Source organism: Triticum urartu, chromosome 7A, assembly GCF_056163025.1.
Source record: "Triticum urartu cultivar PI428250 chromosome 7A, HENAU_Tu73, whole genome shotgun sequence".
NCBI lineage: Eukaryota > Viridiplantae > Streptophyta > Magnoliopsida > Poales > Poaceae > Triticum > Triticum urartu.
This window is the reverse complement of record NC_141879.1, coordinates 634,259,321-634,285,733: the sequence shown is the minus strand read 5'-3', so window position 1 is coordinate 634,285,733 and position 26,413 is coordinate 634,259,321. Positions and strand designations below refer to the sequence as shown.

Below are 26,413 nucleotides of genomic sequence, written 5' to 3'. Positions count from 1 at the left end.
TGAATTTGGATCAAACACAGAAAGGGCACAGGGTTGCAAAAACCACGTGGATTTCGTCGTCATATTTTGTGTTCCATTTTCAATAAATTGACTACAATTTGGTTGAAATTTTGGACAGTTGAAGGATAGTGTACTTACTAGAAGCGGTGGCATGTTCTCGTTGGTAATGATCGCATCATTAAAAAAAATTACCACAAGGATGGCATCAACATAAACACCACACTAACTAAATGTTCCAAATAATATGTTTTGGAAAATTTAGTGAGTCATAGTGGTGAAAAATATACCATTTTACAAGATGAATTTAGAAATTAAAATGATTGTAAAAGGCGGTCATCATTAAAAAATGCCATGAAATGACATTCAACATTAACACTACATGAATTTTTTAAATACAATTTCCCGTTGGTTCAATTATATTCAAAAAATTCAAACATGATTTTAACATAACATCACACAACTAAATTTATTTTCAGTACATAAACATAATAAAAAAACTCAAACAACTTAGAAATCACTGAGAATAAAGAAAATGATTGATAACATAATTAGGTCAGTTACCCACAGGAAAACATTATAAAACACTCTCATCCCTAAAGTAATTTTCAACATAATTTTGGGCTCATATTTCTTATTTGAACAGTGCATAAATAATTTTCATTTTCTTAATATAGTAGAAAATACACTGAAAAACATTTTCGTAACTTGGCCCAAAACCTATTGGTGGCATATTAACTTTCTGGCCCAGCAGATAAATCATCCAAGGGACAAAATCATTTTTCTGCGGCCTAATTCAACTTTTTTAGGTGAGCGGCCTAAGTCAACCTGGGCCGTAGCCTGAACTCGAAATTGGTCTATACTAAAGGCCTGCCAGCATTCCCGCGTAGTTCTCGTCCATCTGATCTGATCAGATGGTCTCCGCCATGCCTTAGTGATAAAAATTTCATATCTTTTATAGGGTAGTGCAAGTAAGGTTATGCAAACAGCGAGGCTATGTTTGGCTCAAATCAAAATATCATATCTTTGCTTTAGTGGATCGCTGGTAGTAACATACTCCCTCTGTTCTAAAATAAGTGACATTTATTTAATACAATTTTGTACTAAATCAGAACATTTATTTTTAGACGGAGTGAGTATGAACCGATGGAAAAAGAGTACATGTAACCTCATAAATTATGGCTTTAAAAAGGTAAAACATTATTGTTCATAAAGTTCCGTGCAAAATCATATCCCCCCCCAAAAAAAAAAACCATACGTAACAAATTGAACCAAAGCTACACCCTCATGGAAAAGCTTACACGGACTCTAGCAGGCGCCGCTCCTGAGCGCGAGCGCGAGGTGGAGCACGTCGCCGCCCTTGACCTTGTAGTCTTGTGACGTCTTATCGTCGACCATCGGCTTGCCGACGAAGATGAGCCTTTGCTGGACAGGCGGTATGCCCTCCTTCTCCTCGACGTGCTCCTTGATCCCCGTTGACCGTGTCCGCGGGCTCGATGTCGATCTCCTTGCCGGTGAGCGTCTTGACCTTGATGATGGTGCCGTCGTGGAGGCAGAGCAAAAGGTGCATCGTCGTCGACTCCTTCTACACGTTGTAGTCGGCCAGCGTGTGACCGTCGTCCAGCTGCTTCCCGGCGAAGATGAGTCGCTGCTGGTCTGGTGGGATCCCTTCCTTGTCCTGGATCTTGGCATTGACGTTGTCCGCGGTGTCACTGCTCTCCACCTCCAGCGTGATGGTCTTGCCCGTCAGGGTCTTCATGAAGATCTGCATCGTCCCGAGCGAGTTGCGACTTGGGTCGTCGAAGCTTCACTGGGCGGCCAAAAGGCTTGTGCTTCGTTCTCTTCTGGGTTGCTTCGGTTCGACGGGATCGTGTCATGAGTGTGAGAGTCGATGGGTTCATGTAGATAGACTATATATAGACTAGCAGGCAGAGGCGCGACGTCACGGACTTGGCTAAAAATTTCGGCAGCATAACGCATTGGGAAGAATCCAAGTCAGTAAGAATGGCAATGCCATGTTATTCATTCCAAAATTTATCCATGCACGCAAGTCGGTCAATACACCACACTCGAATGGGTGCCGTCCTGTTGGGCCGCATGGGCCGCTTGTGTTCGTGTACTACGTCCCTCGGCAGTAGATCGATCTAGGTCAGAGGATCTCGTTCCGACTTTTGCAGTTGATCACACCACAAGAACGGAGGACATTTGGCGGCCCCTCGCGCTTCTCCCGGGCGCCATCGTTGTCGTCGAGGTCGAGGTAACGACGACCTTCTGCATGCATGCCGAGACCTGCGTGTGGGCTGTTGTGGACGTACGCCTTGTAGACGGGGCCGGTGGAAGCCGCCCTCACCGATGAAGTTGGGAATTGGGAGTGGACAAGTTCTTCATGACGAACTTTGAGCTCATCTAGGCAGAAGGCGTGCATCCGCGTCAGGTCCTTCCAAGGACAGTTCCCGCCGCCGCGCGCTCAGATGCCAATCCCCCGTCAGATTTCTCGTCTCCTCTGGCGGCCTGGCGTCGCCATCTCTCATGACCCACCGCGCCGCCTCTCCTCTACCTCGCGACCTCTCCTCTCTTTCATGGCCTCCGCCCCGCCTTACTGGTCGCCACCACCGCTTCCGTTTGCACGCCGAGCTTTCCCTCTCATGATGGTTCCAGATCCACCCGTCCGTCGTGTTTCCCGGTATGTACGTTCTCATCATCTGATGCCAAATTTTGCGCCTTTAGTTTCTTTTCTTGCTATAGTTTTGGATCTGGATTCTGACCAACTGTGGGTTTTTACCCCTTTGAATTAATTATCTGCGCGTATATTCGAGAAAAATCCCTTTTAATCATCCTGCGTGTGTTGTTTTCTGTAAATAATATAAGGCAGGAGGTGTGGGGTCTTATACTAGTTAATCCCACGAAATAAAAGGGGAACCGAAAAAGAATTGAATTTTTTTGTTGGGTGCTCAGATTATTTGCTCTTTATTCTCTTTGGTGATAGATAGATTTCCTCCTGGATCTCGGAGCATGACTAGTGGGACAACCTTGCAAGATATGAATGCTATAGCCAGCAAACATGATGCATCTTCAAATATTGTGGACATCTCTGGTTGTGATGAAAATGGAAGGAGCGCAACCAAGGATAGAAAGAGGGCATTGGTAGCAAGCGATTCCGAAGATAATGATGTACTTGACCTGGGAATTATTCCAGAAAGCACACACCGTGATGGTTCTTTATACAGGAACACTCATTCGTGGAAAAGGGATTATAATGTTGATGACCGTAGTGAGAGTAAGTAAATAATCTCTCTTTACCTATTTCAATTTGTTACAAGCACCTTTTTCAAGCTATAGTGTCAACTCATGTGTTCTCTGTTGAAATCATCTGGCTATTTTTCTTTACTTTCCTTAATTTTACAAGTTAAATGTAGATGCATTGGCATTCAGGAGTTGCATTTGTTAGGTTTTGCCCTTTTTGTTGTCACCATGTACCGTACAGAAATATGTTCATAAATTGCATTTTTAGCACATATTTTTGTACCATGAGCGTTGAAGTAGGTTTAGTTGCTCCCAAGTATGCACGATGGAAAATTATGATTTTTTATTATATAGACTGTGATGTTATCTACCATCAAAATAAAAAAAACTAACTTACAATAAGACTTCTAGAAAGTGAAACAATAGGATATTTTCATGAAGGGCTGAATTGACTTGTTTTAGTAATTCTTGGGGTAGACATAACAAATAAATAAGTTTAGGGGGTTATGAAATAATCTGGGAGGGTGAAATGGACCTTTACTTGCTGACATGATGAAATGTTACCCGCTTTTTCTTTGGGTTTCCTAAAACAGAAACCTTTGATGGAGTGAAATTCATAGTAAAAAGAACATTAATAATTTTCATTTGGATGAAAAGGAAACTTCCAATAGGGCCATGGAATCCTCTAGTGACACGCTTACTTTTTGTATGACGACTATTTTTTTCCTGTATTGTTTTCCATTACAATTTAATTTATTTCTTTACTTTTTTTATGAAGCTCGGCTACCAGATCCCACAGATTGCGACATCCGCAATGGAGAATGCATTCGGCATCGACCTAATCGCGTGTTACAAATTTTCTCATTAAAGTTGGCTGAACTTACTGTGGATCTTGGCCCAGTAGAGTTGTATGGATACATAGCAGTGCGGGATTATCTGGATACATTGCGTAATTATGTTGTCAATATAAGCAGGGATGATCCCATCCTTGTGAAGCAGGTGCAAATCCATACTTACCTACGATTATTTCAAGCAATAAGTCTACTTAATAACCCCCTCAAGTATAAAACAATGTATTTGTCCAGCATTCCATATGGTATAAAGTACCCACTGGGGAAGTTCTCACATTAGGTGGATGTTGCAGTGTGGGCGAAACCATATGAGGAAATGATTTATACAGTATGGAATGGGGGGGGGGGTCAAATACCTGACTTATGACAAATCTATTCATTTCACATTGTAAGGCCAAACCTAGTGTATGTATGGAACAGCGAGCACTCTCAAGTCTTGTGATTTATCTGTACAGACCTAGCAGAATGGTAGTTTGGATTGTTTAGGCCACCATTACACCAAGTTTATATTGTGGAAAGGTGATTTACTATGAGAAACTTATAAATTATGGAACTAAGTGAGTATATCATGTATTCCAAACAAAATCAAACAGAATAGTTCGGGCTCTTAGTTGCTACTTAACACACCAGCATGAATCATTGCATCACTATTAAGTCATTTTGTTTTCTCTTCTCATTTCGACATGCTTATGTAACAATTGGGATCTGAACAATGTCAAATAAATACTGAGGGCCAATTTCCCCTCCCAAACACTGGTGTACACTATGTAACCAGTCAGTTTGATATGTGGCAAAGATGTTGGTCAGCAATTGTAAAGTATCACAAAATTAATGTTGCAAGTAAAACAGCTTAGAGAAGTACACCCTCTGTTCCTAAATGTAAGATGTGTTTTGGTAGTTCAATTTGAATTGCCAAAACGTCTTACATTTAGAAACAAACGTAGTATAAAGCTTTAGTTATTTCTCACTTCCATATGAAGAGCTACTAAACAGTAACAAATTTGTAGGGTTCTCTCATCGACATGGCTGGCCCTAAGCGAGGGATAGATTTGATTTCCACTATTCTAGTGGAATATGACATGAGGATCAAGGTAGGTGAGGAAGAAAGGGATGATTACCAGCTGATTGATGGTGTAACAGACATAGCCGACCTGGGCCCATGGAATTGTGCATTGAAAAAACGCATCCAAGGCGACTGTGGTGCGGTTGACTTAACCATAGCACGTGTTGATGACGCAGTCATGGCGAATATTGAAGTTGCCGTGTCAGAAGTGCAGAGCAGTTTTCATCTGCGCTTGCGCTGTTTTATCGGTGGTTATAACGAAGGAATTCGGCTCTTCAATGGTACAGTTGGCGAGTCACGTCATTTAAAGAGGTCTGTGGTTGCTGTAGTGGATGGTTCCACTCTGGTTTTGAAGTTCAAGGTGGCCTCGGGGCCATCTAGTTCAGTGGAACGATGTTGTTCCTTCAAGGCAGACACGCATGGACTTGATACTCGAGAGATAAAGACTGGTTTTGGGTTGATCTCAGTGAAGGTGACTTGGTCGACTTTGCTTACCGTCTAGTAGGCTTATTGCAGGGCTTGAATAAAGTTTGTCGAAAAGTTGTGTCTGAGGAATGGGCCAAGACCCGGTCAACAGTCTAGAGTGAATCGTACGTGGACACTCTTGAACTGTTTAGGGTATCTTTACATGTTTCTGGTTAACATGTTTCAGTACTATTACCTGACAATTCTAGCCATTTGGGGTACACTGGTTCTGGTATCTGTACATAGTGTTGTTCGTGCTCAGTAAGAGCATCTCAGTCGCTTTTGACTATTTGGAGGGCCAAAAACGACTCCAGCAACTTCATTTTTTAAGAACCACCAAACTTTGTTATTCATAGTTCACAAAACTGGGAAAATAACCGTGATCGTCGGGTACATTGACCCGGAGTTCATCAACGGCCACGGGCCGAGCGCCGAGTCCGACGTGTACAGCTTCGGCGTCGTGCTCCTCGAGATCGCCTGCGGCAGGCGGCCGACGTCGAGGGGGCCGGGTCAGGCCTCAGCGGCGCTGCTGGCGGCGGTCCGGGAGATGTACCGCCGGAACCAGATCCTTGACGCGGCGGACAAGAGGGTCGACGGTGAGTTCGACATGCTGCAGATGGAGCGTCTGCTGACAGGGCTTTGGTGCGTGCACCATGATCCGGTGCGGCGACCGTTGGTGACGCAGGCTGTCGATGTGCTACGATCTCACGACGCCAAGCTCCCGGTGCTTCAAGCGGTGCGTGGTTTTGGGGAGATTCACTCATTGGAGGGACAGGCTTACGGTGATCTGCCCGCCGAGGACTCTGCTTATTTGCATGAAACTACGTACCTTAGTGCTACTGAGGACTGAGCTTATTTATTCCGGGCAGATATGCAAACATCTGAAGAGTGTATTTTCAGCGCCCCTTCCACGCCCGTGTTGTTTACGGGGGCATACCAGCTGCGGCGCGGAGGTGGGAGCTATCTGTGCCTTTGAGGGCCCGACCGGGCCTGTGGGTCCACGGGCCCGATAGGCTCCTGCTTTGGCGTCCGGTCGGCTACTGTCGAGGACGGTGGACGTGGGCCCCTCCAGTATGCTGTCGGTGCTGCTGCCCTAGTCCCGGCTCCCCTTCTTCGTTGTGCAGGCCATCTTCGCGGTGCCGTGGTGAGACAGCGTGTGAAGCTTCGTGTCCGTGTTTGCGAAGGGTGGTGGTTGGTTTGGTGGCGAGCTTCGGAGTGCCAGAGGTGGAGGATGGTATCGGGAGAAATCCCTATTGGCTTGGCCGACACCGTCGCGGTGGCGCCTGAGGGTACCACCAGACCTTCCTGAAGGGCGTCGGGGCTACCCTTCCCCTCCCCTCACCGCGTACCGGGGGAAACCCTTGGCAGCAGCGCCGTCATCGTCGCGTCCCTTCTTGGAGGTGTTGATTGGTACCGGCGCGTCGGAGTCTCGGAGCTTGGGGGACGATTTCCAGTGGACACAAAGGTCGCAAGGCTTCGTCGTTTTTGTCGATCCGCCGTTATCGGCATTTGTTTCTTTTCTTTTTTTCTCTTTCTTTTCTTTTGGGCGTGTAATGTGTTCGACAATGGACACTACTTCAACATTGCCACCTGCATTTCTCTTAGTCTTAGATGAAGCATCTGGTGTTGGCACAGATGTGGTGTCTTAGATGAAACTCTGCTAAAAGTTTGAGTCCATCAGCAGAAAATGAATTGTTTAGGTCACCATAACACCAAGTTTGGGTTTTGGAAAGATGATTTCATGGTTGTTGCGGTGATTTTCTGTACGCATTTGCAGCTCTGTACAGTGGATTGGGATGAAACAACAAGAATTCAAGATTGGGATGATGAAAATTTTCAAATAAATGCCCATGTTGTTTGAATCAGTTGGAAGTTGAAAAGACTCAAAAGAACACCCTAAAGGTTCTGTTTCCGTACAAACAAGACCTCAACATCATGCAGTGAACAACCTAAAGCTTGTGTTTCCTTACAAACAAGGCCAAATTTTTGACAAGTTGCCATAAATTTGGCTAGAAATTTCGGCAGCATGACGCATTAGGTAACCGGAGATTTGCGACAATTATATATGGTATTAAAACTGAGATGTCACATACATATGTGTGAGCAGAAATACAACTTGTGTGCCATCAATACCATACCAGGATTTTCATCTCTAAAAGCTAGCTACTTGCTACTCCAATGCACCCGCCCTACTAAAGAACACACCAAGCAAGCTAGTTCGGAAGGAAAGCAACATCCTGCCAGTACACCAAAATATCAACATGCAGCAATCACATCATCTGGAACTTGGGCGAGCATCCAGCAAACAATCAAACAAAGAGTAAGCTGCATGTCCAGCTCGTGTCCCCGTAGTGCTTCCAAATCTTGGCTATCACCGGCGCCTTGGGTCGATCTCAATGGCACCAACAACAAACAACAGGCCTTCCAGATTTTGGGGCACTGTCAAGCACAAAGCATGACAAATCATATAATTGTAGAAAAGAAGGCACACACTGGATGGCAGAATAATCCAGGTCTGGGTACAATTGCGGAGATGGGAATGAGGAAACAGGATGCCAGATAGTTGGTACACTACAGCCGTGATCTAAACAGATAATCACAACACCATGCAACCTAGGCTACAGAGACATTCGTTTGTTCATCCAAAAGCCACGTGATCTAAGCAGGTTCCGAGTGCACTGACTAAGGGAGCGAATTATTAACCGGAAGAAAGAAATGTGCAGGCTGCTCTCTACGGAACTGCGTACTGTTCCGGAGATAAATAAAAAGAAGATTAAACTGGGGATTTTCCAATCCATGTGGTGCATGCAAGTTCGCACCATGGAAGTTTGGAGACTATGTAGCAACCAGGCCAGAGCTAGAAGCTAGTCCACTATGAACAAGAGCACGATGCAAGTGTCTAGAAACTATGCCAGAGCCAGAGCAGCAATAACTTGGAAAAAAAGAATCTTGGGTGCGAGGGTGGAGTTCAAATTCAGAATAACAAACAATCATGACTATGACAGAGGTGTCCCTCAACCCGCGGCTTGTTCAGGGCATAAAACAATGACAACTTTTATTGTTACAATACTTATTCATTAAAAAGAGCCAGGCTTTCAGGTACTATAAAAAAAGATATGTATATGACCTTATTCATTTCATTAACCATGGCTCGATCGTCGTTGGCACATAGAGCATGAGGAAGAGCAAAGGGAAGGAACCAGCGGCTTACCTATGCCGGAACCGAAAAGGAAGCAGCCACGGGAGGGGCGGGACGGGAGGCGTCAGAGTCATCACCGGAGCAGGCAGAGCTGCTTCGCCGGGGAAACTTGTGCCAGATGACATCGTGTTCCCAAAAGCAGTGTCAATCATGGGGTGTTCACCGGGATCCATTCACCTTTGTCATCATCTTCGCTATCATGGGGACCGTCTCACCTTCGAGTTGGCCTGCTGCTTCACCAGGTTGCTCATCACTGCAGCAAAAAGACAACAGGATCAGGTGGCTGGAACGAGTATATATAAGAGCCGTCGGTGTGCATTGCGGTTGATTAACTGGTGGTACATCATGCCAAAGCAACGGAATTTTTTGCGGCAAAAAGAACAATATTCACTACATTTTATATCAGGAAAAATCACAGCAGCCTAAAAGCCTACTGTAGCACCACATTGGTTGATAGCCACACCACCAAAAGATTATCAACTGCAACAACACTAGTTACTAAATTCAGACAATCGCCTTTCCATTGCATGCATGACTGTGTTGCTGCTGCCTGCTAGCATCAACAAGTGCACCATTAGGGTGTTCTTTGATTATTTATGACTTGTGATGCATCATCAGTGTTACCCCTTAGTAGCTACTTTAGTTGTTTTTTTAGTCCTGTAGCTACTTTAGTTTGTGTAGTTACAATTAACAGGGCAGTAGCATAAAACTATGATGGTAGCAATACCATGTTGAAGTTTACTGGACAGGCATTCCAAATGTACTCTCAAGATAGAACTAAAGGACTAGTAGTGTGTATCGCATTAAAGATATAGCAAATGATACAAAGTGCCACAACAAGATGAATCGCAACTTATTTGGACATTACTTTCCGGAGACAATCAGTCCACGACATCTGTTAACCATACAATGAATCTGATAATTCACGGGGACGGATGCTAATATCGTAATCATCATTCACATAAAACATATAATCATCCTAGAAGCACCAAACGACCAAGGTGTGAACAATACACAGTTGTAAGTTAAGAAATTGTTCTTGATGGGGTACCCCTGGATGTACCTTTAGTAAGTTCATTTATGTCAGAGAACGCTCAGTTTATTTGATCTGGATGAATTGGAAAAAATATATGGCATTTCATGCAAGTGAGAACATAGGTTGCGAGGTCGCATGCTCATAAATCAAATAGAAGCACAAAACTAGTTACTAAGTTCATATCATCAACTGCGACAACACTAGTTACTAAGTTCAGATCATCGCCATTCCATTGGATGCATGACTGTGTTGCTGCTGCCTGCTAGCATCAACAAGTGCACCATTTGGGTGTTCTTTGATTGTTTATCACTTGTGATGCATCATCAGTGTTACCCCTTAGGAGCTACTTTAGTTTGTAGGTATGATTAACATGGCAGTAGCATAAAACTATGATGGGAGCAGTACCATGTTGAATTTTAGTGGACTCTCAGGATAGAACTACAAGACTAGTAGTGTGTATCCCATTAAGATATAGCAAATGAGACAAAAATGGCACAACAAGATGAATCGCAACTTATTTGTACATTACATTCTGGGGACAATCCACGACATTTTTTAACCATCCAATGAATCTGATAACTCACAGGGATGGATGCTAATATCGTAATCATCATGGGATACAATATACAATTGTAAGTTAAGCAATTGTTCATCATGAGGTACCCCTCGATGGACCTTTAGTACGTTCATTTGTGTTAGAGAACACTCAATTTATTTGATCTGGATGAATTGGAAAAAATATATGGCATTTCATGTAAGAGAAAACATAGGTTGTGAGGTTGCATGCTCATAAATCAAACAAAAGTACAAAACAACTAGACTCTAGATGTGTAAAACGATGACATCATGGACCAGCAAAGTCAAAGCTCAGCACACATGCACAAAATGCGATGTGGAGATAAAAAGATAGGTCTTGGTTGATTTGCAATATATCTCATTAATGGATGATGGTAAACATGTTACCTAGCAAGTAGAAAAAGGGGGGACTAGGCATAAAGCTGCATGAAAGAAAATGCATGTTTTACCTCCCCGCAAACCTCCATAAATGAATATGAAGTCTCCAACGGCAGCAGCTGCATGCCTACACCGTCGTCTAAGTTCAACAACAGTAGCAGCTGCATGCCTACACCGTCGTGTAAGTTCAACAACAGCATCACCTCCTGCTGCCTCTGCACTATATCTTTATCTTCATGACCTGGGAGCTGTGACTAACTGACCTCGTGAACTCCAGCAGCCATGTCCAGCACTGGAATCAGGTAAAATGGTAGAGTTATACGAAATTTGCAGGAGTCTGCATCATAATTCTTGTACATAACCAAAGTAATCAGAAATGCCTAAGTCTCTAACTTTGACGCTGAAATAACTTGAATGATCCAAGATAAATTCAACTAGATGGGCAGTTTCCCAACTATGGTTGTGTTGGCAGTTGTACATTTGTCTCAAGTACAGGCAAAAGGAATTGCATGATTCTGTGAGAAGAGACATAAATGTAGTTGTAGTTGTTCCAAGAAATACCAAGTTGTGGTGTTTTCATTAAGCACGTCGTCAGAAAAATTTTGTAGAATTAATCATTTCACTATTCATTCTCACATTACAGATTGTATGAGGAAGCAATCTTGTTCAAATTGCAGATTGTAACACCTGATATTTCTTACTTCTAATCCTAAGAACAATTTTGAAGAATCGCAGGACATTGATATAACTGAGGAATTAAAAATCCATAGATTGACATTTTAATGGAAGGATAGTGTGTTTCCAAGTGAAATTCATAATGCTTTCATGACAAGAAAGTATATATCACACAGAAAATAGAATGTAGCAGAATTCAATGTGTATGGGCTGAATAACAAGACAGTACAGTGATGGCATGCTAGGCATCAGTTTCAAAAAGCTCAATTTTAGAGACATCAAAGACAAAAAAGATCTCAATGGTTTAAATGTTTCATTCACATCATCGAGGCATTCAGCCCTTTTGTTTAAAGATACAGCAATCAATCAAAGAAAAACATGCTGAGTCACGCATCACCGGCGCATTATGGTGAGAAACTAAACATACGAGATCACCAAGCAGAGAGGAGGCTACCTTATCCACAGGGGGGACTCCCTGGTGAGCACCTTGGTGATGGGGCTTGAACCTGAGCAGCTCCTACTTGTTCTCCTCGACGCCCTTGATCAGAACCTGAGCACACTATTTGCACACACAGCCACAAGGCCAAACAGCACACACATCAGATTAGAGATCTAACAAAACAACACACGCGAGAGTATGAGCTGCGCAGGAAAAATCTCACGAATAACACGTTTTAGCATCATAAAATAGAATCCAAAAACTACATCACAAGTAGGAGGGTAACTAGTACTCCCCCAGTAATGAAATATAAGAGCGTTTAGATCACTTTAGTGATCTAAATGCTCTTATATTTCTTTACAGAGGGTGTAACATTCAATGTGCTATGAGTTTCAGTTGACAAGCAGATAGATGACCGATATGTAGGATGACCAAGAATCAACTCTCCACGTAAAAAGTAAATTACCAGCACTAGATAAACCAAGCATCCCTCAGTTTAAAAAGCAATAAATTCAATAAAATGTATCACTTGCATCATTTGAGCAATAAAATGCCTTCTTTACCTTGCAAGGAACAAATAGCTAGCAAACAGAAAATAATGCCTTCGCAAATGGATGTTACTCCTATATGCATAACCACTTGCCACCCATAGCCATGACCACTTTGCAATGGTATAGTTAACATAATAACATTTTTTTCACACTTCATGAAATCCACCGGCCGCCTCAGCGAAATTCCAAGTTCGAGATTTAAAATACATGATAGACTAGGAAGAAGCTTGTTAAGATAGTTCTTAAACGATTTCAATTGACTGGCATGTAATAACTATGTATGACTAACCAACAACAATACAAAGATAAGCTGTCCGTGTAACTAATTTACGAATAAACAATCCATATAACTGATTTACTGGTACTATACAAACCAAGCATCAGATTTAGATACTTGAATGATGTAATATCTCAGTAGCATCTCCTTGTAACATGAAGTGATCAGCTGCAATTGATCCCCCACGTTTAACTCCACTCTACATATAGCAATTCTACCTCACAAAGTGAGCTAGCACTAGCAAACTCATCTCTCTCTAGATACACAAGATCAAAACAATGTCGTGATGGGCGTCAATCAATTTTAAAATGCTCGATTTTGGAAACATGACATCAAAGACCACAAAGGGCTCAAGGTTCTAAATGTTCCACATCATCTGGTCAGCACATCATCATCACAGGCAGCAATTCAGTCCTACTATCGTCTAAGCGGACAGGAAAAAAGTTACTGGCCACAGGCCCGCGGCTGCTTGTAACATGACATGCTCGGCTAACATTAAACCACACTACGAAAACAAGGTCAAGCATCTCTAGCTGGAAGAGCAAGACAATACGGTGATGGCATGCTAGGCATCAATTTAAAAAACTTGATTTTAGAGACATCAATCGAAGACAAAAAGATCTCATTGGTCTAAATGTTTCATTCATATTACATCTGCTCAGCACATCATCGAGGCAATTCAGTCCTATCATCTAAAGAGGCAGCAATCAATCAAGAAAAAATTACTAAGCCATGCATCACCGACGCATTATAGTGAGCAACTAAACATACATGATCACCAAGCAGAGAGGAGACTACCTCCTCCAAGGAGGGGGGCTGTCTGGTGAGCACCTTGGTGGATGGGGGGCCCTTGACCTGAGAAGCTTCTCCTTGACAAGCTCCATGGCGTCTTCACCGCCATACAATCACTTTGATCAATCAATGCAGCTCCAACACTTTTGGACAGAAAAAACGCACCGCCGCTGCCTGTATACAGTTGAAAGAATAAGGATTGTAAACCAACAAGACATAAGTTGAATATAGTGATCAAGAGATACTACATTAAGCACCAGGCCGTCGAAAAGGAAACGAGATGTTGATAAAATGCATGTAACAAATGCAGGTAATCTTAGATCAGAGCTCGACCAAACACATAAAAGCATCTAGGGCTTAAGAGTATTAACTGGCAAGGAGAAGCACCAAGGATGGGGCCAGCGGGCAGCTTCGACGAAGGGGAAGCAGAGGCAGGAAGCAGGGAAAAGCAGCAGCTTTATGAACATTCTTGAGAGGAGACACGTGCCATAAATGGAGAAGACATGCGTGTGGTCTGACAGCTTCCTTGAGCGCGCGACTTTATCAACTGGGACACTGTAATCAGAATAGCACTTCAAGTATAGTCTAACAATACTGACAGTAGAACTGAATATCTATGTTAAAATGCATAATCATAATCATAAGATGTATGTCTCTAAAACTTATGTGTTGAGTGAACCTTCTGTACAAGTGAAACATAATTTAAATTCCATTGTGCAGAAATGCCACAGGTTCAATCTCCTTGAATGAGGAAAAATACGTTGCAACTGATGCTAGCAAAAAGATACTAAGAACAAGTACATGAGACAGTATTATCCATTACTTCTAATCCTAAGAACACTTTTGAAGAATCACAGGACATGCAATAACATAGGAATAAAAAATCCCAAAGATTTGACATTTTCATGTAAGGATAGTGTATTTCCAAGTGAAATTTATAATGCTATCATGATAAGGATAGTGCATCATCTGTTTTCTTGGCTTTTTACTTTTTTTAACACATGTCTATTTTTCATTACACAAAGTACATTTTTTATCTATACATGGAACATTTTTCATACACGCCGAACATTTTTCAAATATACGATATACATTTTCTCAAATACATGTTTTGAACACTTTTTCAAATACACGTCGATTTATTCCTTTTGTCTTCAACACATCTCTATTTTTTCATACACATTGTACATTTTTATAGATGTTAAATACACGATTAACATTTCTTTCAATTATATGTTTTAATGTTTATTTTTTAACACATGTCTACATTTTTCATACAGATCGTACATTTTCTGTATACATCTGAAACTTTGTTTATATATGTTCAACATTTTCCAAATACAAACCAAAATTTTTCCAAATTATATCGTTGGAAACTTTTTTTGAATACAAATCCAACAATATACTTTTTATAACATATATGTTATGTTTTGTTACTCAAATAAATGGTCAAAGTTTGACCCAAAATACAAGGGGCCCTAATATAGGAGACAAGGCTACATTTATATGCACCGATCAGTGATCGATGAATAACAAGACAATGCATCAGTTTTAAAAAGCTCAACTTTAGAGACATTAAAGAATAAAAAGATCTCAGTGGTCTAAATGGTCCATTGATATCATCGAGGCAATTCGGCCCTTTCGTCTAAAGATACAGCAATCAATCAAAGAAAAAAAACTTGCCGAGTCATGCATCACTGGCGCATTATGGTGAGCAACTAAACATGCGGGATCACCAAGCAGAGAGGAGGCTACCTTATCCACAGGGGGGACTCCCTGGTGAGCACCTTGGTGGATGGGGCTTAAACCTGAGCAGCTCCTCCTTGTTCTCCTCGGCACCCTTGAACAAAACCTGAGCACACTGTTTGCACACACAGCCATAAGGGCAAACAACACAAGCATCAGATTGGAGATCTAACAAAACAACAAACACGAGGGTATGGGCTGCGCGGGAAAAATCTCAGGAATAACATGTTTTACCATCATAAAACAGAATCCAAAAACCAACATCACAAGTAGAGGAGGATAACTAGTAACATTCAATGTGCTATGAGTTCCAATTGACCAACAAGAATCAACTCTCCACATAAAAAATAAATTACTAGCACTAGATAAACCAAGCATCTCTCAGTTTAAAAAGCAATAAAATGTATCATTTGAGCAATAAAATGCCTTCTTTTCCTTGCAAGGAATAGATAGCTAGCGAACAGAAAATAATGCCTTCGCAAATGGATGTTAGTCACACTTGCCACCCATAGCCATGACCCCTTTGCGATGGTATAGTTAACAAAGTAACATTTTTTCACACTTCATGGAATCGATCAGCTGCCTCAGCGAAATTCCAAGTTTGACATTTCAAATACTCCCACCGTTCCATATTAGTTGTCGCTAAAACAGATGTATCTAGACATATTTCAGTCCTAGATACATCCCTTTGAGCGACAACTAATATGGAACAAAGGGAGTACATGATTCGGGCTGGACGTACCGAGCGGGCTTTTTGGCCCGCTCGTGGACCGACCTGGACCGGACCGATCGGTCCTGGCCCGCTGGGAATATAGGCCGGTCCGAGCCGGGAATTTTGGCCCGAAAGTCGACCGGTCCGGTCCGGTCTTAGTTCAGTTAACTCGACTGGACCGAACGAGCTCGGCTGTTTCTTACGCACGAATGAACTACACGATGGGTTCTTTGGCTCGAGGTAGAAGAGAGTTATCTCCATGATTTACTCCATTATTTGAGAGACAGTTATCTCCATGATTCACTCCACAATATTGGATAGACATTATCTCCACGATTTACTTCATAGAAATAGGAATTCTATTGCCTAAAACGTTGGAGTTTTCCTTTTATTCAACGGAGCAGAAATAGAAAGAAGGAGAAAGGTGGGCTCGATCCGATGTGTACCTTCCATCTACACCTCCCCACGATCCCATTAACCTGTGCCAGATCAGAATTTGTAGGACTGAATGTACATTTGTACGTGGGCACACACGTTACAGGCCCTATTTATTTGCAACATGCAAATTGTAAAAAGGATAGTTGTGCCACATGCAACGAGCCTACCATGTGGACTCCTATGGACTCAACAGATTTAACGTGATACTTTCAAAAAAAAACAGTATTAACGTGAGAAAAAATAGGAAACACCCTTAAGAAAAATGAAAACTGGAAACAACGAGGCAACGAGATTAATCACGTGTCGCCAGGAACAGGCCCGCCCTTGGAAATCATTCGCTCGGGGGCCTCCCAGATGAAGAACTCCAGCACCAGGTCGAGGCATCGAGGTGACCTCCCCGCCTCCTGCAACGCCGCCACCTCCACGGCAACACCTCCTTTCATGGCCGTCGTCATGTATCTGGCCTCTTAAACGTGCTCATGATGGGCAAGCGGCTGTGTCTCTCCCCTTCCTCTCCTCCCCATGCCCCGTAATCTCTGCAGGAGCTCACAGTCCCATGCGCCGCCGCTCGCCGTCGCCGGACGACGCCACGGGCGGTCCTCGCGGTCCGGCCCGAGCTTTACCACCACCGGTCCGGTCCTTGAAAAGCGGACTGCAGCACTGCTCGGTCCGGTCCGGTCCGGTCCGCCGGCGGCCGGTCCAGACGGCGGCTCGGTCAGGGCCCGGACCGGCCCGGACCGTGTCCACCCTGATACATGATAGACTAAGAGGAAGCTTGTTAAGATAGTTCGATATCTAATCATCAAAATAGCAGAAATTAATAACCTATTATTAGAAACGCTCAAAACATGCAATTATTAATTTCCATGTTACCATTTCATTTAGTCATATAAACAAACAAGTGTCAAGTGTAGTAAAATACTGAGCATTAACTCAATTCTAGTGTTGCGCTAATCAGCGTGTAGTGTGCGACTTATATGGTCGCAGGACTGAATCAATGACGAGCTGCTACCATATACCAATGGCCGTATAAGTAAAAACAGGGAAGAGGAATCGAAGTGTCTTACCTATGCCGGAGTGGAAGAAGAAGCAGACACCCAAGGCGTCGCCAGCACAAGCAGAGCTGCTTCGCTGGCCAAACTCGTGCCGGACGCCGTCGTCTCTCCGCCATGGTGGCCAAAAGGCATACTCGGCAACAACACTGCTCAGCAGCCTGGACATGATGGTTCTGTACTGCTTGTAGAAGAGGATGCACAACTCCATTCTTGTAGACGCCCAGCTTCTCGTCCGTATAATCTAATCCACACCGAATCAAACGACAAGATGAGCACATTAACAACAAACATAGAAACCCAGCTATTCATCTCTCCCCGCAAACTGACTGATACTATTATAGATATTTAATTGAACAAGCAGAGTTTGGTTTATATAAGTACCTTAGAATTGGATCATGACGTCAAGGTCAATGCCGGAGGCCACCGGGTAGAGATTGTCATCAAGGTCTGAAGAAAAAAAAGGTCCATTACAAAGAGATATTGCGCTTTCTAGGGAAATTAAGTCACCAACAGTTTCCTAGCAAGTAGGGAAAGCAAAAGTGGGGAACTAGGAAAATTGGATTCATAGAACTGCATGAAAGAAAATGCATGTTTTACCTCTTCATAAACCTCCATAAATGAATATTAAGTCACCAACAGCAGCTGCTGCATGCCTACATCGTCATGTAAGTTTAACATCAGCATCGCCTCCTGCTGCATCCAGACTATATCTTCCTGTCCGGGGAGTTGTGACAACTGAGTTTGTGTCACACCAAACTCCAGCAGTCGTGTCCAGCACTGGAATCAGGCAGAATGGTACGAAGTTATACGAAAATGCAGGAGCCTGGATCATAATTCTTGTACATGGCCAAAGTAATCGACAACGCCTAAGCCCCCAACTTTGATGCTGATATAACTTAAAATGACCAAAGAAAAATTCAATGCTAGGCAGCAATTTAAAAATAGAGAATAATTATTAACCCATAAATAAAGGACAAACCAAATAGAGAATTTAAAAATTAAGTATGAGTGCTACTGGAGTACATGTAATTATTAACCTCAATTTGAAGAGACTGCAATAGGTAAAAACACAAGAAACAATTATCAAATAAACTAACCCTTCATCTATTAGGCTAAGAACAGAACAATATAATGTGGATCGGACTGTTATCTATTCAAACAGTTAATAATCAACAAAATTCTTCTTTAGGATGCTCATATGCAAACCCCCAAATTAACAAGCTTGCTTTCAGTGGATTTCAGAAAACCTGAATTTGAGAGATTACTGCATATCTCACGTTCAAGAAATAGAAATTTATTGGAGGTTTATGTCACCAGAATTTTAATCTGATATACCTGCTTATTGGCAGGTTTTCTGCCCCATGAAAGCCTAACCACTTGTTGACCAATCACTGTACCATGAAGACGCTGCACACTGCCCCTGGAAATAGAAAATCCGTCTCTTTTAGCATTTTTGTCTTTTGAAGCAAAGCACGCTGGGCATGTAAACGATTAAAGTAAAATGAAAACAAGGGAGCAGAGCACCAAAGGTATATAGGTAGCCCTATTCGGTATAGGTGCGTCCGGAATTGACAAAACTATGAAAACTAGCACATAAATCGAGTTTTGTATTATACATGGGGAAAATAACAACGATAACATATCAACGAGAAATGGTAGTTACCATGGTTGACACTGGTCTCTTGCAAATGAGACTACAACGAATCTCCAAGCGATATGCCTACTCCAGATGGTATTGCCACTCTCTCATCTTCTTCCCGCAAAGATGAATCTCCAAGCAGTATGTCTTCTCCTATCGCTATTGCCATGTCAGCTTGTTCTGACATATTTTCTGTAGGTTCCATAATAAACATCAGCTTGGTCAGGGACTCTGCTTTCTTGTGTAAAGCACACTATTACAGTACGAAATTCATTTTACAAGGAAAACAACAGACACTTTCAGATAGCCCATTTGTGGTGCTTAACTGCAAGAAAGCAAAATCCACTTTTCTCCATATATTCTGTTAAATAACTTCTGAAGTTTATATATATATATATATATATATATATATATATATATATATATATATATATATATATATATTTCAGGTTTGCTATTGGGTAATGTTTGTGGCCGGGGCGCCGGTCTCACCACGCCCGTGCGATCTACTGTCGATCATGCGGTCTTCAAAACAACAGCACGTGGCTAGTGGACCCCACGCACCGTCCAGCCTTCCTTATCTCTTCACATATGTGCTCGGCGGCTCATCCCCATCCACATCCTTCACGCATCTCCCTCCCCACCCGCTACCAAGGAGCGGCGCTCATCGCCATGGCCGCCGGCAGCTGGATCCACTCGTCGCAAGGCCGCTGGCAGTTGGATCCATCCACATCCTGCTGCAATCAGGGAGCAGCGCTCGTCCTCGTCCCCATCCACATCCTACCACATCTCCTTCCCCATCTCCCGCAGTCAGGGCCATGCTCGTCGTCTAGCCGCCGCGGCCAAGTTACAATCGACCACGCCGGCGATGAACTTGTGCTGGAACCAGGTCCGTTTTGCTGGATCCACCCTGTTATTTTTGCTACAACCCCTTTCTTTTTTTGCTACCATCCCCTTTTCGATTTTAATGAATTTTTTATTTTTTTGCTGGAACCGATGCCTCGTTTTGCTGGAACCAGCTGGTGGATGTGCTGCAAGGTCGACACCTCGCGCGGAGGAAGCTGCCTCCAACGGCGAGGAGGGCACCGGTGCTGCAACCAGCAGCTGCCGGCGGCGAAGACGATGGCTTTTGGTGCTGCAACCACATATTTTATTTGCTGGAACTGGGCGCCAGAAAGTTGCAACCACTTTTCATCGGTGCTGGATCAGGACGGTGTCGAGCTCGTTTTTGCTGGAACCGGCAAGTTTTTTTGCTGGAACCTGCTAGATTTTTTGTTGCGAGGACATGTGAGGGACTTTTGTTGTGACCGATGGGGGCGACTTGTTTTTGCTACAATCATGGGATTTATTTTGCTGGAACCAACGTAAATTTTTGCTGGAACCGGTTAATTCCTTTTGGTACATCAAACCTATTTTTTTGGAATTTTTGCTGCAACTGGCTGTGATTTTTGCTACCAGCGTCTTTTGATTTTGCTGGAAGCAGATTATTTTTTTGCTACCATTGTATTAATTTTTGCTACCATCGTATTAATTTTTGCTACCACCATTTGTGATTTTTGCTACATCCTTTTTACGGGGTCATCGACAAGCGACTTGCTGAGATTGTCGTCAGGGGCGTGCAACACGGCGACCATGCGATGATTGGCGTCGAGGACGACGACCGGCGAGACACACCTGAATGGTGCTTCGCTTGGGGTGGAGATGCGCGAGATGCCCGAGATGGGAAAAGTACTGAGCGAGGGAAGAAGGACGAGCGAAACGTTATTTTAATCTGACGGTGCAGAACAAGTGGCATCGGACGGCCCGCAGTTGACCGGCCCAAATTTGGGCCGGTGCGCCGGTGCCTATCGCTGCCCTTTGCTATTTCACATCTAGATGTGAGATAGCTATCTCACATCTAACTCCACAGCCGTTGGATCTCGTCTTGTATTTAAGATTCGCGCAATTTGTTTTTTCTGTCCTGGTCGTGCGTTTCGCTCGCGTAGCTCTCGTTGCTTTGTCTGTGCGCGCGGCCCATCTATAGCAGGTTGTGTTGTTTTACCTGTAGCGGGCCGTGTTGCTTGTGAAGGAAATATGCCCTAGAGGCAATAATAAAGTTATTATTTATTTCCTTATTTCCTTATTTCATGATGAATGTTTATTATTCATGCTAGAATTGTATTAACCGGAAACATAATACATGTGTGAATACATAGACAACCAGAGTGTCACTAGTATGCCTCTACTTGACTAGCTCGTTAATCAAAGATGGTTATGTTTCCTAACCATGAACAAAGTGTTGTTATTTGATTAACGAGGTCACATCATTAGTTGAATGATCTGATTGACATGACCCATTCCATTAGCTTAGCCCCTGATCGTTTAGTATGCTGTTATTGCTTTCTTCATGACTTATACATGTTCCTATGACTATGAGATTATGCAACTCCCGTTTGCCGGAGGAACACTTTGGGTGCTACCAAACATCACAACGTAACTGGGTGATTATAAAGGAGCATTACAGGTGTCTCCAAAGGGAGATGTTGGGTTGGCGTATTTCGAGATTAGGATTTGTCACTCCGATTGTCGGAGAGGTATCTCTGGGCCCTCTCGGTAATGCACATCACATAAGCCTTGCAAGCATTACAACTAATATGTTAGTTGTGAGATGATGTATTACGGAACGAGTAAAGAGACTTGCCGGTAACGAGATTGAACTAGGTATTGGATACCGACGATCGAATCTCGGGCAAGTAACATACCGATGACAAAGGGAACAACGTATGTTGTTATGCGGTCTGACCGATAAAGATCTTCGTAGAATATGTAGGAGCCAATATGGGCATCCAGGTCCCGCTATTGGTCATTGACCGGAGACGTGTCTCGGTCATGTCTACATTGTTCTCGAACCTGTAGGGGCTGCACGCTTAAGGTTACGATGACAGTTATATTATGAGTTTACATGTTTTGATGTACCGAAGGAGTTCGGAGTCCCGGATGAGATCGGGGACATGACGAGGAGTCTCGAAATGGTCGAGACGTAAAGATTCATATATTGGATGATATGGTTAGGCCAAGGGGTCAAGCCCATGAGGCTTTAGGTCGGTGCAAAAGGAGTTCTGCGGAGGCCAGGGGGCCAAACGCCGGAGACCCTAGCGTCTGGCCCTGGGCCAGACGCCGAGGCCCATGGCGTCTGGGCCAGACGCCAAGGATTGTGGCGTTTGGTCCTGGAGTCCGAGTGGGACTCTTGCCTTTCGGGCAAAACCGACTTTGAGGAGGCTTTTGCTCCAAGTTTCGACCCCGGGGCTCAACATATAAATAGAGGGGCAGGGCTAGCACCAAAGACACAACAAGTTGATCCAGGTGATCTATTCCTTAGCCGTGTGCGGTGCCCCCAGCCACCATATTCCTCGATAATACTGTAGCGGAGTTTAGGCGAAGCCCTGCTGCTGTAGTGCATCAAGATCGTCACCACGCCGTCGTGCTAACGGAACTCTTCCCCGACACTTTGCTGGATCGGAGTCCGGGGATCGTCATCGAGCTGAACGTGTGCTCGAACTCGGAGGTGCCATAGTTTCGGTACTTGATCGGTTGGATCGTGAAGACGAACGACTACTTCCTCTACGTTGCGTCAACGCTTGCGCAGTCGGTCTGCGTGGGTACGTAGACAACACTCTCCCCTCTCGTTGCTATGCATCACATGATCTTGCGTGTGCGTAGGAAATTTTTTGAAATTACTACGAAACCCAACAGCTTGTTGGGCTGGGGGCTGTTTGTCTGAGAGCAGGTTTTGGAGAGGAGGGGCCGGCGTTCATTTTCCCCACTTTGTCTCCAGAAGCATTCACTTCTGCCATTCCCCATTCCTCTTCTGCTGTTCCCCATTGCTCTTGGCAATTGGTGGTTGAGGCACAGCGATTTCTGGAGAGGGAGACGCTGTCGATAGTGAGTTGCCTGTTCTTCTCCCTTGTTCCTCTTTTTTTTAGTGTCCATGCGTTTTTGTGTTTCTTTGCTCACTGATTTAGCAGCATCTCTCTAGGGTTTGCTCCTCAATGTCCCCAAATGTGGGTAGGATTCGTTTAGCACCATCCATCTTCTTTGTTTCTTCTTTGTTTGTCCATCGATTTAGGGTTTTGCCCTGTCCAATCTCCCGATTGTGGGGTAGGGTTCATCAGATGTTCCATCTATCTAGGGTGGGTTGGCGGTTTTGTTCCTCAAATGTATCCAGATATGGGAAGGGGGATTCAAAGTAGATGGTTGGTGTTTTTTTTGTAGTTTTTGGGTGATTTTTAGTGTTGGGGGTTTGAATGATGAACTATAGACAGTTTTTTATGTTCTGGCATACTCATCATTCTATAGACAGTTTTTTAATGTTATGATTTTTTGTACAGTAGTGATATGTTTCATTATGTTTGCTCCTCTGTCGAGTGATTTTTCTTCAGTTAAAGTGGATTGCTGAAATCTGTAAGAAATAGTTCCATTTTTATTTTTCTGAAAGTGACTTTGCTTGATGCTTTTGCACAGCGCACCATAGTTTCGACAGTTTGATGATCATATCATCCTCTGTTTTTCCTTTTTCTGTTAGGTGATGCTGAAGGTAGTCTGAAAACATGAGTCATCCATATCTATTTGCATCAACGAAATCAGATGTGCATTTTAATTGACTAGTTTTTTGCTGCATCCAATTATAATGTTTTGTTGCTTACTACTGTATGTCTTTGTGTAATGTTTGTGTTGCTTACTACTGTTTTGGTCGCTGCACAACGGCAGTTTTGATGTTTGAAGTAGCGAAATCCCAGTTGGCCGGCTGTGTAGCTTGTGTGTTCAGATAATTCAGTGCAATGATAGGTTTTGTGTTTTTTTTCAGCACAAATTGATCTTTTTTTGTTGCTAGATTCAGTAGAAGTTGGTGTAGGTTCTTTTTTGTGTTTTGAGTAGGTGATTAGTTTTTTATTGTACGATTTATTTGAGGGTTCTTTTTAAGTTTGTTTTGTTGGTTGTACGAATTGAGGGGTAAGATTAGGTTTTGATTTGTATGGCTGCTAGTTTTCATTATCAGGCCCTTTTCATTAAATAGGGATAGGATGTTGTCGGTGTCAAAACCGGCGGATCTTGGGTAGGGGGTCCCGTACTGTGCGTCAAGGCCGGATGGTAACAGGAGACAAGGGACACGATGTTTTTACCCAGGTTCGGGCCCTCTCGATGGAGGTAATACCCTACTCCTGCTTGATTAATATTGATGATATGGGTAGTAAAAGAGTAGATCTACCACGAGATCAAGGAGGCTAAACCCTAGAAACTAGCCTATGGTATGATTGTTGTGTATGGAGTTGATTGTCCTACGGACTACAACCCTCCAGTTTATATAGACACCGGATAGGGTTAGGGTTACACAGAGTCGGTTACAATGGTAGGAGATCTTGAATATCCGCATCGCCAAGCTTGCCTTCCACGCCAAGGAAAGTCCCATCCGGACACGGGACGAAGTCTTCAATCTTGTATTCTCATAGTCCAGGAGTCCGGCTGAAGGTATAGTCCGGCCACCCGAACACCCCCTAATCCAGGACTCCCTCAGTAGGCCCCGAACCAGGCTTCAATGACGACGAGTCCGGCGCGCAGATTGTTCGGCATTGCAAGGCGGGTTCTTCTCCAAATCATGTGTACCTATAGGAACAATGTCCGATTTTTGTAATGTAGCACTCCTCGGCTTCCACGCCCAATAATGGTTGTCTTCCACGTGTCAAACGAATGCGAAAAGCTGGGGTGTTTTTACATTCCCACCCCTAGCCGTACAAAGGAGCCGCCTATTTAATGGGACGGGGATTTAGATCCAAACCACATCCTCTCCTCTCCGCGAGTTATCATCAGAGCACTCCCAGCAAAGGTCCATTCCAACATGGCCAGCCGTCGCAGCTCCTCCCCTCGCCCCTCCGGTCCTAAACCCGGGGGCTGGGAGAGTTGCACCATCCCGCGTAGCGAGTTAGTGTCGCTTCAGGCCAAGGGATTTCTCCCTCAGGCATACATGGTCCCGGTCCGAGCCGGTCTCGCCACCTACAATGGCGGAAAACAAGCGGAGAGCACCCCCAATCCCTCTAAAGGAGAGCGGGTGTGCCTCGTCCCCTATCTAATAAGGGGACTGGGATTTCCAATTCATCCATTTCTCCGCGGGCTCCTGGAGTTCTACGGCCTCCAGCTGCATAATCTCACGCCCGCCTCCGTATTGCACATTGCGGGTTTCGTCGCCCTTTGCGAGCTATTTTTAGGCGTTGAGGCTCATTTCGCGCTGTGGAAGATGTTGTTCTGCCTGGTGCCCCGTTCCCAAGAGGGGTCTATATATCAAGTGGGCGGAGCCGAAATATGGCGCATCGCCGGGACCGGATACCTATCCGGAACCCCAAAGAAGGCGTCCGAGGACTGGCCTTCGGAATGGTTTTACATAGATGACGTCCCGCTACCGGACCCTATCCGGGTCGGTCTTCCTGGGTTCAACAGTGCTCCATTGAAGAAACGCTTGAGCTGGCGTCCGCGGAGCTCTCAGAGAGAAAGCGACAGAGACGTCCTTTACCTGATGGGCCGGATAAGACTGTTAGCTCATTCTGGACTAACCATGATTGGAGTCATGGCCGCATGCATTATGCGGGGGGTGCAGCCGCTTCAATATAGAGGCCACCCCATGTGGGATTTCAACGGGGAGGATGACGCCACGCGTTATGGTCGTAAGGGGCCGGCCTTGGCCGCCGCCCTACTAAAGATCTTGTCCTCTTTGTACAAGGGAGAAAAGGAGGAATTCCTCCGCGTCAACCCGCGGGCCGGATTTACTATGTACGATCCTCCAAGTTGGGTAAGTGAGCAATTGCGCTTGCCCGTTTGTTTTATACTCCCACGGTTAGATATGTAGTCTAACGACTTCAATGCAGGAACTGCGGCAGGAGGTAAAGGATATAAGCAGCCGCCCCCCACAGCCCGAGGACCCAGAACGGTCCCTCGATCCGGACTCCGAAAAGGATCCAGATATATTAGTGGAGCTTATCAACAGGGTGTTCCATCAGCTAAGCAAGGACAATACCCTGGTAGCCATTACGGCTGATTACCCCGGGTTAATCCCGGCCTCCCAGGTGACAGAAACCGGAGTTTTATTCCCTTGAGAGAGATTCCATTCTCACGTATTCCTGTTCTTCTCCTTTAATTTCGCAAGAAACTCTTATTTCCCATAGCAGTCTTGATCTTGTCCGGATTTTAATTTCAGCTGAGTGCTTGGAAAACAGAGTCTGAAAAAACTTTTGCTGCTAATCTAAACTGATGTAG

At 44.0% G+C, this 26,413-nt stretch overlaps 1 protein-coding gene and 3 pseudogenes across 1 annotated transcript; 1 reads left to right on the top strand and 3 right to left on the bottom strand.

Annotated features, from left to right (window-relative positions):
• LOC125519163 (polyubiquitin-like) overlaps nt 1-26,413 on the bottom strand; it is a 278,280-nt pseudogene that overhangs the window by 181,542 nt on the left and 70,325 nt on the right.
• LOC147960876 (uncharacterized) lies at nt 2,469-5,665 on the top strand. Its single transcript, XM_087535709.1, has 4 exons — nt 2,469-2,680; nt 2,988-3,274; nt 4,019-4,239; nt 5,099-5,665. Exons 1-4 carry the CDS (start codon nt 2,469-2,471, stop codon nt 5,654-5,656), a joined length of 1,278 nt encoding a protein of 425 aa, XP_087391835.1. The 3' UTR covers nt 5,657-5,665.
• Nucleotides 11,726-11,817, bottom strand: LOC147960875 (small nucleolar RNA SNORD36; annotated as a pseudogene).
• On the bottom strand, nt 15,082-15,173 carry LOC147960874 (small nucleolar RNA SNORD36; annotated as a pseudogene).